At 32.4% G+C, this 13430-nt stretch overlaps 1 protein-coding gene across 1 annotated transcript; it reads right to left on the bottom strand.

Moving 5' to 3' along the window:
* Nucleotides 1-10513: 10513 nt before the first annotated feature.
* LOC131050208 (MYB-like transcription factor TCL2) lies at nt 10514-12747 on the bottom strand. The gene is made up of 3 exons (XM_057984392.2): nt 12571-12747; nt 12359-12443; nt 10514-10905 (listed from the first exon to the last, which is right to left on the bottom strand). Exons 1-3 carry the CDS (start codon nt 12626-12628, stop codon nt 10689-10691), a joined length of 360 nt encoding a protein of 119 aa, XP_057840375.1. The 5' UTR covers nt 12629-12747; the 3' UTR covers nt 10514-10688.
* Between the last annotated feature and the right edge of the window lie 683 nt (nt 12748-13430).

The raw sequence follows: 13430 nt of genomic DNA, 5'->3' as shown, positions 1-13430 counted from the left end.
TTGTGCATTTGTCCCGAAGAGAGTGGCTTCATAGGATCGTTCAGAGATCTTCTTTGTGGCATGATCACCTAATTATGTTGTTTGTATCCCCTAGCTCACCCTTAGCGCTAGTTTGAGTGAGGTAGCGGCATATCGATTTGTCCTCTGAGATTCATCATCTTGGAGGTGAAAAATCCCCTTCTCTACACCAGCATATCAGGTGATCAATAGGCACTCATAATTGACACTATTTCCGACCCTGCTATAAGGTATGTTTCTTATGGATTTTTTTATAAGATCTATTTCAGAAATAGAGAAGGTTATACTTCGACTATTGTTGTATACTTTGCACATCAAATGGTGAGAGAAGACATAAAATTTGATTTATGTGAATTGTTGAGAGCACAGTTGGTAGAAAACATTAAGATGACTAAGGAACAGGTTCATGCTGTCAGATTTAGCTCCTTGATTGTTTGTTTGATGCTTTATTTCATGAAGTCTTTGCCCCTGAAAGAAAATATTACATGGAAATCAAACATTTCAATTGGAAAATAGATTTTCAAATATTTAGCTTGTTTGGAAAACAAATTTCTAGCATGCAGAGAATATTTCTTGGAGTTTCAAAAGAAGAAGGTGTTCTCTGGTCCAGTTCCCAATTTTGTTTATGTTCTTGAAGGAAGTGTCTCTGGTAGTAAGAGTTCAAATAGGAAAAGTGTGATGTCTCCTCTAGGATCAATGAAGAAGGTAAAAAGCAAAGTTGTGCATGAGGTTATTTCTCTAGATAATCTGAAATCATTTGTTGTGATTAAGATGAGCATGTTGTTGAAGAAAGAAAGAATGAAGAAGATGGTCCATGTTGCGTTGACAATATTTTGAAGTTTGCTAAAGGAAGAAGTTGGATTGAAAAAGGTTGGTGAATTGTGGCTTGACCACCCCTCTTATGATCAAGATCAAATTGAGGAAAATTTGGTTGATTATCCGGTCCAGAATTGTATTTCTCTGGACAGTGTTGCAAACATCTTACCAGATGTCCTGTGTCATGTTCTTAGAGATCAGATGAAGTAGTCTGTTAAGACACTAGTTGTTGAAGAAGATATTCATAATGGCATGGATAAAAATTGCATATATTCTTAGAACAAATTATCAGAATATATAAAGAATATGAGAGTCTATCTGGCTGAAGAAAGCAAAGATTACAGATATTGTTTCCAGCAGCCTACTGCTATGCAACATTTCAAAGAAAAATTTGATTCTATTAAATCTTAGTTGTGTTCCTTGGGTAAGGTGTTTGATATTTTTAGTGATATTGATAGTGCACAGAGAAGGAATATAAATTCTTTTCAATTAGATATTACATTTTATCAGAAACATAAAGAAGACGTGGTAAGAATTTCTTGAAAGTAAAAGAGATTGTTGAACCTCAGTTAGAGCATCTTTCTGGTATTTTGTTTGTTCAGAAGTGTGTGCAGAACATCTCTGTTCCCAGTTCCCTATCAGATGCAATTGATATAATTGCGCATAATGATAGTTTGAGATTGATTATCCATTTGGAAATAGAATCTTGGAAATATTTCTATCTAGAATTGAAGGAAAAGTATAAGAGGATCTTTCAGAAGATTAAGTGAAGCATTCTTTCCTTTGCAGTGCAGTTTTTGTTATGGTAACTCATTTTATTGTTACCCTTTGTCCTTGATGTCAAAGGGGGATAAGTATTGTGTATCAAAGAAATATTGTGTTGTTGAGTTTTGAACTTTGGGAATCTTGGAAACATTATCTAAGGGGAGTTATGAAAAGTTTTGATATATGTGTTTTGCCATCAATGACAAAGGGGGAGATTGTTGAGAGACTATTGGAACTACTTATCCATGTTATCATTAATGTCAAATCTAGTGCTCTAGATTGGTATGTGTGATGTTGGTGATTAATATGAGAGATGCAGTATATATGGATTGATATGTGAAATGTTGTATATATTGAGTTGCAGCATAGTGGAAGATAGGTATCTATGTTACAACTTGCATGATCCTTGTTGTTGTTAATATTGTTGTTGTCGCAGTATTTGAGATAATTATTGCTTTGGAATCATTAGGATATGAGTGTATGGATGTGAGAGTTTTTTGGTATTGGTTATGACATTTGTTCATGCATTTCAAAAGCTATTCTCAGGATGTCATGTTTCATTTGTATGTTCGAATATGTTGTGGTCAGCATATTCTTGTGTTTCGATTTCCTCTGGTTCCTTTGATTATTGGTAATATTCATTTGGCGTTTTGGTTTTCACGTCTTGAATCATGTGATATTGACTTTGATCGTGATTAGTGTGATCCATAATTTTTGGTCTTAGCTATGATTCAGTTATTCCATTTCATGCTCCGATAATTGCAACATTATGGTAGCGTGTTATTTTGGTGCTTTGAGGATATGTTCTTTTCTGGTCTGGTTGACCTTAAAGATCTATACTGATATTTTTCTCTGGTGATTGTAGCGTGTCATTAAAATGTTCTTTTGTCAAATATCTCAGAGGCTGACTTGATGTATTTCCAAATTGATAGACATGTATATATACATGATCCCTTTATGATGAGAATTGAGTATATTTGTATGTGTGTGAGGAAGTGTGTGGAAGCATATGAGCGAAGAATAAAAGTGATAAGCAACAGAGGTGAAGCGTTAGTTCAGTATAAGCAGAATTGTGCAATGAGTTGGTGAAGTGATTTACAGAGGTTCCTAACTGGATCTATTGCAGACAGTCGGAGCATTGCAGAAAGTAATTGGTGAAGTATTTTGCAGAGATTCTTAACTGGAGTTTTTTCAAGTAGATAGTGAGATGTCAAAGATTTAACTGGAACTGTTTTCATGCATGTGTAGATGCAACTTTCTCAGTTCACTCCTTTTGGCAGTAAGTCCTTTTGACAGTAAGCTGATTATATTTGAGCAGTAAACTCTCTAGACAGTGAGCCCTTTGACAGTGAGCCTATTTTGTAACCTCATATAACTAGTTATATTATCTTGAGAGTTAACCCTCTCTGTGGTTTTTCCCTCTTTGGGTTTTCCACATATAAAAATATTTGGTCTCTTTTGTGGCTATGTTATGCAATTTATTTTTGTGTTTCCAAAGATAATTATGATTAAGTTATGATCAACATATTATGTGTTTCAATTTTAGAAGTTGAAGTAGAATATTGATTCATCCCCCCCCCTCTCAATATTCTCATCTGTTCAACAAGTGTTTATGACTTCACCCCCATACCAATAAAAAAAAAGGAAAATAGAGATGGTCAAGAATCAAAGAATGAGCCAAACTTGATACAAGAGTATGATCTAGTGATAAATATATAATAATTATATTAATTCATTTCATCAAAATAAAATTGAAAAACAATAAATTTATCATAAATATACAAATTTTATCTATACAATTTTATATATTACACAAACTAAATTAAAAATTTGAATACATAAAAAATTAATTTTTTGAAAATAACCATTCTTCAATAAATGATTAATATTGTTGACTAGGTTGAAAGGATTGGAATACAAGGGGGGTGAATCAGTATTTCCATGGATATATATATAAAGAAACTTTTAGCAATACTTTAATCTTTTGCAGAAATATCAAACTCCGTCTATCTTACTTAACATATATAAAACTGCAAAAATAGAATAATCATGAAGAACACAAGCACAAGAGAAACACTGGATTTTATATGTGGAAAACCCAAATGGGAAAAACCATAGAGAGTGTTAACTCTCAGGAGAATATAACTAGTTATATGGTTTTTACAAAGGAGTGTCTCACTGTCGGATGGATCACTACCAAATTACAAAAACAACTCACTTTCGAACTGCTCACTGCAAAGATACAAAAGAATGACTCACTGTCGGAATGCTCACTGCAATAGAAAAAGTTGAACTGAAAAGGATTGCATCTCCAAATGCATGAGATCAGTTCTAATATTAAGCTCAGATCACAATTCACAAACCTGATAGTATATCCAGTTAAAGATCTCTATGTGATTGTCCTGCAACAAGTTCAGTGAAGAACTACTACACCACTACAACACTATCTGCCTTTGTTGTCCACAACTCACACTACACACTTTGCTTCTCTGTTATATTCCACATACACACCTCATATACTTTCTCAATCTCTTTTTCACACATACTCTCTCTACCACACACATGTTGCTATATATTTCATGTGTCAGTCAAGCCCAACACATTATTCAACATAAACAAGATACTCACGTCGGCCTCTGCAAGATCTCTACACACTTCCTTTTTCATCCTACATTTGCCAATGTATATACTGATATTACCAGAATGGAGCAGGGTCATCCGGACCCAAAGATACTGACCCATTATTACAAAATTAAGAATAACATCTCCAATGTTCCAAATATATAGACTCCACACATACCAAGAATACTACAACATGAAACTCAAAGAGATACTATTGTCATGACCAAAATAGCTAATACCATAACTCATAACTGATACTGGGACTAATGAGAACTCAAAATTATAGAACGAAGATCTTCCAAAGATTACCTCATCATATCACCTCCATCTAACTACATCATAACATCTATCTATAACAAAGAACTGCATATAGTATCTAAACCAATCCGGATAACACAAAACTGCATATATTGTCCGATCCAAATCAGATAGCTAGTTTGACATCAATGACAACAATATTCACACAAGTCTAACAAATATGACTCGGGTCAATTTATAAAACTATCCACACACAAAATTCTTTATCTACATAGCTTAAGTTTAATTAAAATATTTTTTAACAATCTAGAAAAAAATTTGGCTTCTTCTTCATTGGCAATAACTCAAGCTTTCTCTATTAGCTACATAGTACAAATATATTACAAAAAATTCAAGAGAGGGAAGCCAAGGTTGTTGGTAATGCTCTCTATGTTTTACATATTGTTTATTCCACAATAGTAGAATAAATATCAAGTTAAATATTTGAATTAGTTATCTCATTTATGTATTATCAAGTTTAGAAATTATCATAGTACTCTTCCTTATAGACCAAGGTTGAAATCATATCATTGTTTAATCTTTTATCTTGTTTTTCGATTCCTAATATCACTAGGATCTAATATTAAATCATTTATCATTTTATCCATTTTTATCTTTGGTTGTTTGAGGTGGAAACACCAAAATAAAGTTTTGACTAAGGCAAGGACCAAAACAACACCTAACATTTTTCCTATCTTATATGCGTGAAGATATCACAAGTTATAATGTTAAGAGATGATTTTTTTTGTGGGTCAATGGATCTATCATGTAGGTACAACAATATGATGCATTATAGTCTGCACTATAGGTTGGTGTTCAAGGCTAAGAATTTGCCCATTTGGAGAGCTAAGTTCCTCTCTATCTATTCTTTTTTTGTAATAGTTAGATTTTTATTTGTTATAATTTAGAAATGTTGTAGCTTTATTTCTTCCTTGTTATTGATTAATATATAGCATGGTTATTTTCATGATATAAATTACTTCTATTATATTCCTTAGTAAGTTCTTTATAGTTCTACATTGATTAGTTTAGTTTAATTTATACAATTTGAATGTAGTTGTAAATTTTATTATTTATGGTTATAGTTTCTATAAGTAGAAAATTTTAGTTAGTATAGTAGGATAAGTCAAAATTTCATGTTCAATTAAAGTGTGTAATATTGGTTTGATAGGATTTTTAATCTCATAATCATTAATGAACTCTTTTGGGTAGGTCATATCACTAATGAGGTAGTTTTCATAACGGAAAATATTGAAATCTTAAAATGTTCCATATCTATATGTGTATGGCTATCATGTGTAACTATGGGAGTGGACAAGAAAGTTGTAAATAATCCACTAAAGGTACATTACCCTAATGCCATTCTTTATCTCCATTTGTATATAATGTGTTTATTCAATAAAAAGTGTATAAGATTGCAATCCAAAATTAGTCAAGGATACCTCATTGGAAAGTATGAAGGAATCCAAAGGAGGTTCTTCATAAAAACAATTGAGTGTCTTCATGATGTATAGAGAAATCCATTAGATACATTTGAGGATAGGTCACTAGAAAGGGGCAAATGAAAATTATGAGTAAAATATGCCTAGGGAAAAGAGTAAAGTGATCTATGAAAACACATGCCAAACCATGGAAGGATGCATAAGATTCATGACATGAAGTAAACCTTTAGTGATCACTATCAAGAGAAGATCATAATATGCATGTGTAAAAATATGGTGAGCATGTACAAAAGCATAATTTAAAGATAAGAATCATCTAGTTCATGGAACTCTACATCTTTAATTTTACTAAAGTATGAATCTATCATATGGGTTCTAAATAATGTGCATCACGAATGATATCTTAATGAAATAAAGAGTCATCAACCACATCATGAGAAGGTAAAGAAGAATCACTATACTCATTAATAAACATATCATTAATAGACCATGAGCTACAAGATATAGACTAACAACATCATGTTAAACTTGAGAATGTGTATCAACTTCATAAGATACTCAAGACAAGATGAATCAAGAAATCCATGGATAGGAGAAACCATGAGAAAGAAGAGAAATCTATTATGAGAGTAGAAAGGACATGCTCACAAAGTATATCACATGAAGGAATATCCCTAGATGTATTATGAGGGATCAAGATTTAAAAGCATGTTATCAACATAGGAATGAGAATTTCTCAAAGCTAACATGTTAGCATGATCATGCACATATAAATCACTAGTCATAGGAAGAGTAGAGGTGTAGCATCCTAAAATTGCACCCTTGTACAATTTTAACCGCATTGGGTCCCTACCTTAGCATTTGCGCCCCTTGGCCTGATTGGGACCTAATTATGCTCATGCCCCTCATGAATTGCATCATTTTTTACTTTTCTTATGCACATGGCATCTTATCCTAGCCCAAAATAAGGGTGGGACTAGGGCACCATGCTCTAGTCCCCCCTAATTTAGGCCCCCTTTTAACCCTTGGTCCTATTCCAAATTTGAGCGGGATTTCTTTCTCTGTGTCCTCTCATGTCGGGAAATTAGCAATTTATCCAGTGAGCAAGTATAAAAGGAGGATTTCCCCTCTCATTTGAAGAATCCACGCATGAAATCAAGCACACATGAGATCAATCAATCAAGCATTCAAGCAATTAAGCATTAATCAGTCTTCCTTCAAGCCTTGGAGCAACAATTAAGTCAAGAGTCAAGCATTGAAGTAGACATATTTCATTCTATTTTGTTAAAGACTTCATCAAGCCCTAATTTCGTGTGGAGACATACAAAACTTCACAAGGAGGTATATCACTTGATTTTTAGTCATTATTCAACATCTCCCTCAAAAGGAGAATCTTCCATTACAACAATTTCAATTATCTTTATCTCAATTTCATGGTTAATTCCAAAACGGGGGGTTGACCTATGGCAAGCCCCTATTCCCAACCTATTTCCCTTCTTTTTTTTTCTATGTGTAGGAAACAAGTACGAAGTTGTACTCTTAAGAATAGGCATTATTTGCAGAGACGAATCAACCCTCTTTGGCGTACAAAAAAGTAGGAGGATCAGGGTGACAAGCGAACTAGTCCTGACATTTTTGGATCTTTTTTGTGGATCAAATCTGAATCTGCATATACTACTCAGATCCAAGTGCACACGAAAATCCTGCATTTGTAGCTCACTATTTCCACATTTTTACCTTCATTTTTTAGCACTTAATCTTAATTCAGCATTTCAACTCACAAAAGAGGGTCAATTCATTTCACGCCATCCTTAAAATCCAATCAATATTCAGTCCTTATAATTCTTGATTTGGGATTAGATCTATTGGATTCCTCCCTTTATTGAATGTAATGGCAAATTAGTGGTTTCCATCCCTCTAATGGTGAAAACCCTAATTTTTCACCATTACGAGAGGAAAAATAAATCCATTGACAAGTGAAGTTAGTGTTTAAGATAGAAGTGTAGAGAAGTAAGAAAAATATCCACAAATGAGGAGAAACCACATTAATCATGAAACAACATCTCCATAGAAAACACATCCATGTAGAGATACAAAAACATCAAAGATGAGTGGATTTGATTAAACAAAATGTAGGAACACATCCAAATTTGTAAAAGAAGCATCACTAGAAGATATGTACAATGGAATATTGGAATTGATGATACAAGATGTATAAATAAAGTAGAATCCTAGGGTGGGTATGTAGGAATCAAAAAAAGACCATACAATAAAAGACCAAAATTCTAAATGTGGATGGATAAGCAATATACGAATAAGGCAAGGGATGATATAGACTAAAAATTAATCAATAATTAGAACTAAAATGAAACCCTAAAGGGGCTAACAAGAGTGGGTAAGATTGTTGAAAACAAGATCATGCAATGTAAACTCAAACTCTAAAGGACATATCGATGAAGCATAAGTATGAAAGAGAAATAAAAACCTAATCTAATATAAAATAAGATATAGTAATAAGAAAAAATTTATTTAAAAATACTAATTACAAAGAAGGATAAACTTAAGACAAAACCCCAGTGTGTCTAATGTGGTTGGGTTCACCATAAATGAAAGGAAATAAACTCTTTTTTAGATAAATCTAGGTTAGTGAAACTAATACAAATAATAATACTTGGAATTAACCTAGATTTAAATAAGTAGGATTTGATAATTCTAATGATTATCATAAAATAAAAATAAGAAGGATATGTATTCTAAACTCTTAATTTGATGACATAATATGAAATCTAAACATGTACACAATCAATTCACCAATGTCTAAAAATGTTCTCAATATCCTCACTATTGGAATCAAAATAGACGTAGAATTTCTTATGGATCGATCCCAAGTGGCTTAGGGTTGATCTCAAGAAGCACATATTTATCCTTTAATGTGTGAATCCAATTTGGCAATTAACAGACTTTCATGACTTTATTTGTTGTAACCTTAATATCAACATGTGTAAGGATGATGGTATTTAACAATATCTTTAGAGAAGTTGTTGAATAATTAGTGTCAAGTTCTCCTGGGTCCATGCCCTTGGAACAACATACCCAAGCATTGCATATGGCCTATATATGCAAATTAATGCAATGGATTCCTATTAAACTCCTAATCAAAATGTTCATATATGGTTTTTTTTCTCTTTGACCATGTGAATTAATTGCATTTTGAATTCGTTCAAATACCAAGACATAAAATTTTAAGTCATGGAAAAAATGTATTAATTCAACTCCTAATAACAAGTAGAAAAGGGCATGAACTTGGGAATTTGAATTTTGGTGTCAATTCCAAGACATTATGGGATTAATTCAAGATATGGAAATGCAAATCTTTAGGATTAGGAGCAAGTGCATGGAAATAATAGGACAAAAGTGTGGAAATAAGTCTAAATTGAAGATGAGATAAAAATAAATATATAAGAATGTGTATAAACAAAAGAAAATAGAGATGGCCAAGAATCAAAGAATGAACCAAACTTGATACAAGAGCATGAGACTTGTAAACATATAATAATTATATTAATCCATTTCATCAAAATAAACTTGAAACTAAATGAAATTTAACATAATTATACAAATTTTATTTGTACAATTTTCTATATTACACAAATTAAATTAAAATTTTGAAAACATTAAAAATAAATTTGTAGAAAATCAACCATTCTTCAATAAAGATGGATTAATACGTCTCATGTCAATTTATAAAATTATCCACACCCAAAATTGTTTATTTATAGCTTAAGTTTATATGATTACAACAAAATTTCATATAGTTGTTTAATTAAAATATTTTAACAATTTGAAAGGTTCTTAATGAGCCCATGAGGGATCAAGTCTTGTTGAGTGCAAGGCTTAGACATCTAAAAAGGATGAAGTTGGGATCGTACCCAGGGCGAATTTGGTGAATGAATACCCCTCAATTCTTGGGTCTTAGCCCAAGAGGTTCAGCTTAATGCTCATGCTCCATATCAGATAGCTAAAAGAGCAAAAAAATAAAATTAAGAATTAAGAGTATTTTTAGATTATTAGTTTTATATTATTAATTCTAAATAAATATGAAATTATAAGTTTGATATTAAATAATTCTTTAAAGAAGAAATAAAAGATATCTAATCATGTGACATATAATTTCAAATTATGAAATTTTAATTATAAATATTTCATTATTTTTTAAAGAAAGAACAGAAAGAAATATGCATAATCATATAATTCATTTGTAGTTTAAAATGGCTGGATAAATCTAACCCATCTTTAAATACAATTATAATTTCAATTTTTAAATTGTAATGACCTTAACATTTTAAGGAAAATTAATAAAAAAGATTGTATTAGATAAGCCTGTACCTTCCAAAATTGAACAGCAAATAACAACATGGCACCAAGCTGTCAGTGGGTCCTTATCCTTTAAATTATTGTCACTGTGAATTCTTAAATAATTTGGAAATCTCATATCCCACATGTTTTTAATTGTATTATTTTTAAAATTGAACCAGATTATGGGGTAAGTAATGTAATTTGCAATACACAGAAAAATAGATTACTGGATAAAATTAGGAAAATCTCAACCTGCTGAGTAAATTAAATCAGACTAATTGGCAACCCAATAAAAGGTCACTGATAAAACATTGGAAATCACAAAGATGGATTATACAAAAAAAGAAATTGAAATGATCTGAACTCATTTTTCTAATGCTTTGCTAGCAAATGGTATTTAACAAAACCACTTTTGATTCTAAACCAACTAGGGGTACTCTCAATAGATGGCTGAAGCCTACTGCACACAGGTTTCAGTATCTCCTTCTTGTGAGAAGAGCACATATGCTGGGACTCTGTTTTCAGCTTCCAGTACTTTTCTACCTCTTCTGCTGTTCTTCCTGGAATTCTCCCTGCAATCAATGACCACCTACAAAACAAAATGAAATAGCTTCAATGACTGCACTCAAGATTCATGGAACTGTTTTAGATCTGACTCCATTATCTCAGGAGGGTCTTTTCTTCTGAGAATTCATGGAATATTTATGAGAGAGAAAGCATACAGATGAAATTTATAGGTTAATATTCAATTGGGCTTCTTCATGTGGTACAGAGGGTTTGTCATATCAGTATCACCTGTCACGTTAAAAAGTTTATCTGGCATTTAAAAAAAAAATTACCCACTTGAACTATTGTTGGTATGAAGAGATGAGATAATTGATTGGAAAATCTCATGAAGGTGATGGGTTGAAATGGATTGTGAAGTAATGATGAAATTTAGTACTACATTTACACAAATAAGCAAACAAAATGTTATTAAAACACATCAACCTTCTAAACAGAAGAATCATAAGTTGCAAGATTAAAGAGAGAAGATTCTTTGCTTATCTCAAATTGGGTAAGTAGAGAAGGCTAGAATATGATAGATCGCTGAGTGTGAGGGGAAACGTTGATTGAAAAAACATACACAGTTGATGTGAAAGCAATCATACTATTCTTCATGGACGAATTCTATAATATGCCAAAAGTCTGCCATTTCTTGAAAACTCCATGTGAAAACATATCAACCTTCCAAACAGAAGACTCATGAGTTACAGAATTAAAGGTTGCTTGCAGAGTTGTACCAGGGTCAATAGCAGAAAAATTTGAGAACTGAAGAAAGAAGAAAGACAATTCTTTGCTAATCTCAAACTGGGTAAGGATGGAGAAGGCTATATAATATGATCGGTTGCTGACTGTGATCCAAAAATTGGAAAAACATAGATGATTGAAACGAAAAGCAAGCATACATTTCTTTATGGACGAAGTCTATAATATGCCAAAAGTCTGCCATTTCTTGAAAACTCCATGCAAAAACATATTAATTTTCTAAACAGAAGAATCATGAGTTTCAAGGCTTGCAGAGTTGTACCAGTGTAGAGAAGGCTAATAAAATGGATCATTGAGTGTGATCTGAAACATCAAATGAGAAAACATGCACAATTAAAATAAAAAGCAATCACACTATTCTTCATGAGTGAAGTCTATAATATTGCCAAAAGTCTGCCATTTCTGGAAAGCTCCATTTGACAGGTTTAAAGATAACTTGCAGAGTTGTACCAGAGCCAATGGCAATTTTGAGAACTGAAGAAAGAAGAAAGAAGATTCTTTGCTTATCTCAAATTGGGTAAGGCTAGAGAAGGCTATAATACGATGGGCCATTGAGTATGATCCAAAATATCGATTGAAAAACATACACGACTGAAACATAAAGCAATCACACTATTCTTCATGGGCGAAGTCTATAATAAGCCAAAAGCTTGCCATTTCTTGAAAACTCCATGTCAAATCAGCAAAAGCTTGCCATTTCTTGAAAACTCCATGTGAAAGCAGCAGAAACTGACCTGTCTCCAAGAAGATTGTGCAGTCTTCTGATAAGATCCTCCTCATCTGCAGTCATACAGCAGTAACATTGTTGCACCTGAATCACTGCAAAAACAGTTCTAATTTAGTCACCTCAAACTCCTTTTCCCAAATAAAAACTTGCCCATTTTCATAATCATTTGGAGAACTATATCCCTTTTCACAAGCACTGATGAGAATAAATGGTAAGTACCTTGAGATGTGGAATTCTTTTCTTCCCCTGTTGAGGACATGCAGACACTGTAATCCATCTTGAAACACAGATTCAAGAATGATGAAAAAGACTCAGATTTGCAAGAGAAACACAGCAAATGAAGAGCTTACTGTGTGTCAAATATATTAGATTTTCTAAGCCATATGGTCGTTGTTGTGACTGGTAGTTTTATAGACTAGTTGATATTTGTTCGGTATAACTATAACCAAGTATTGGACTCCCAATACGATAAAAACTCAGTTAAATTTTACCTCGGGAAAATTTATGCAGCGCCTCGTCGTGCATGGCTCCGTATATTCTCTCTTTTACTGCTATAAAGTTTGACGACATGGAAAAAAATTGTTGACTTTTTCTCAACAAACACCATCTGCCATTAAGAGGTATTCAAAAAAAAATTTTACTCTTAGTAAGTGGTGGTCAACTTAGAAGTTGACCCCATGAGAATGAGATATATAGATAAGATGATATGGTGGGTAGTTGGGACTTCAGGATTTGGGAAAACGACATTTAAAAGTTGCCTACTATTCAAAATCTTGAATACCAAACTCCTCAAAATCCTCTTTGGTGTACTAGGTGGATATTTGTTCTTCCCTAGTGGATCCAATGGTGCACCAAGTTGGGTACTCTAAGGTGGGCACACAAGTTAATTTTTTTAAAAAATTGGGTTTTAATTAGTAAAATTGTATTGTCGGGTGTTGTATTTGAGGAGGATAAACATGTTTTAAAATAGATTATCTAGTAATATCAAATATTATATTAATATTTTATGATATATATAATCGTTGGTTGTTTTTGATATTATTTTAAAAGTTTGTAGCTTGATATCTTTTACATAGTTT

This window comes from Cryptomeria japonica, chromosome 3 (assembly GCF_030272615.1).
Source record: "Cryptomeria japonica chromosome 3, Sugi_1.0, whole genome shotgun sequence".
Classification (NCBI taxonomy): domain Eukaryota; kingdom Viridiplantae; phylum Streptophyta; class Pinopsida; order Cupressales; family Cupressaceae; genus Cryptomeria; species Cryptomeria japonica.
The sequence above is the reverse complement of the archived record's forward strand: the minus strand, read 5'-3'. Positions and strand labels throughout refer to the sequence as shown.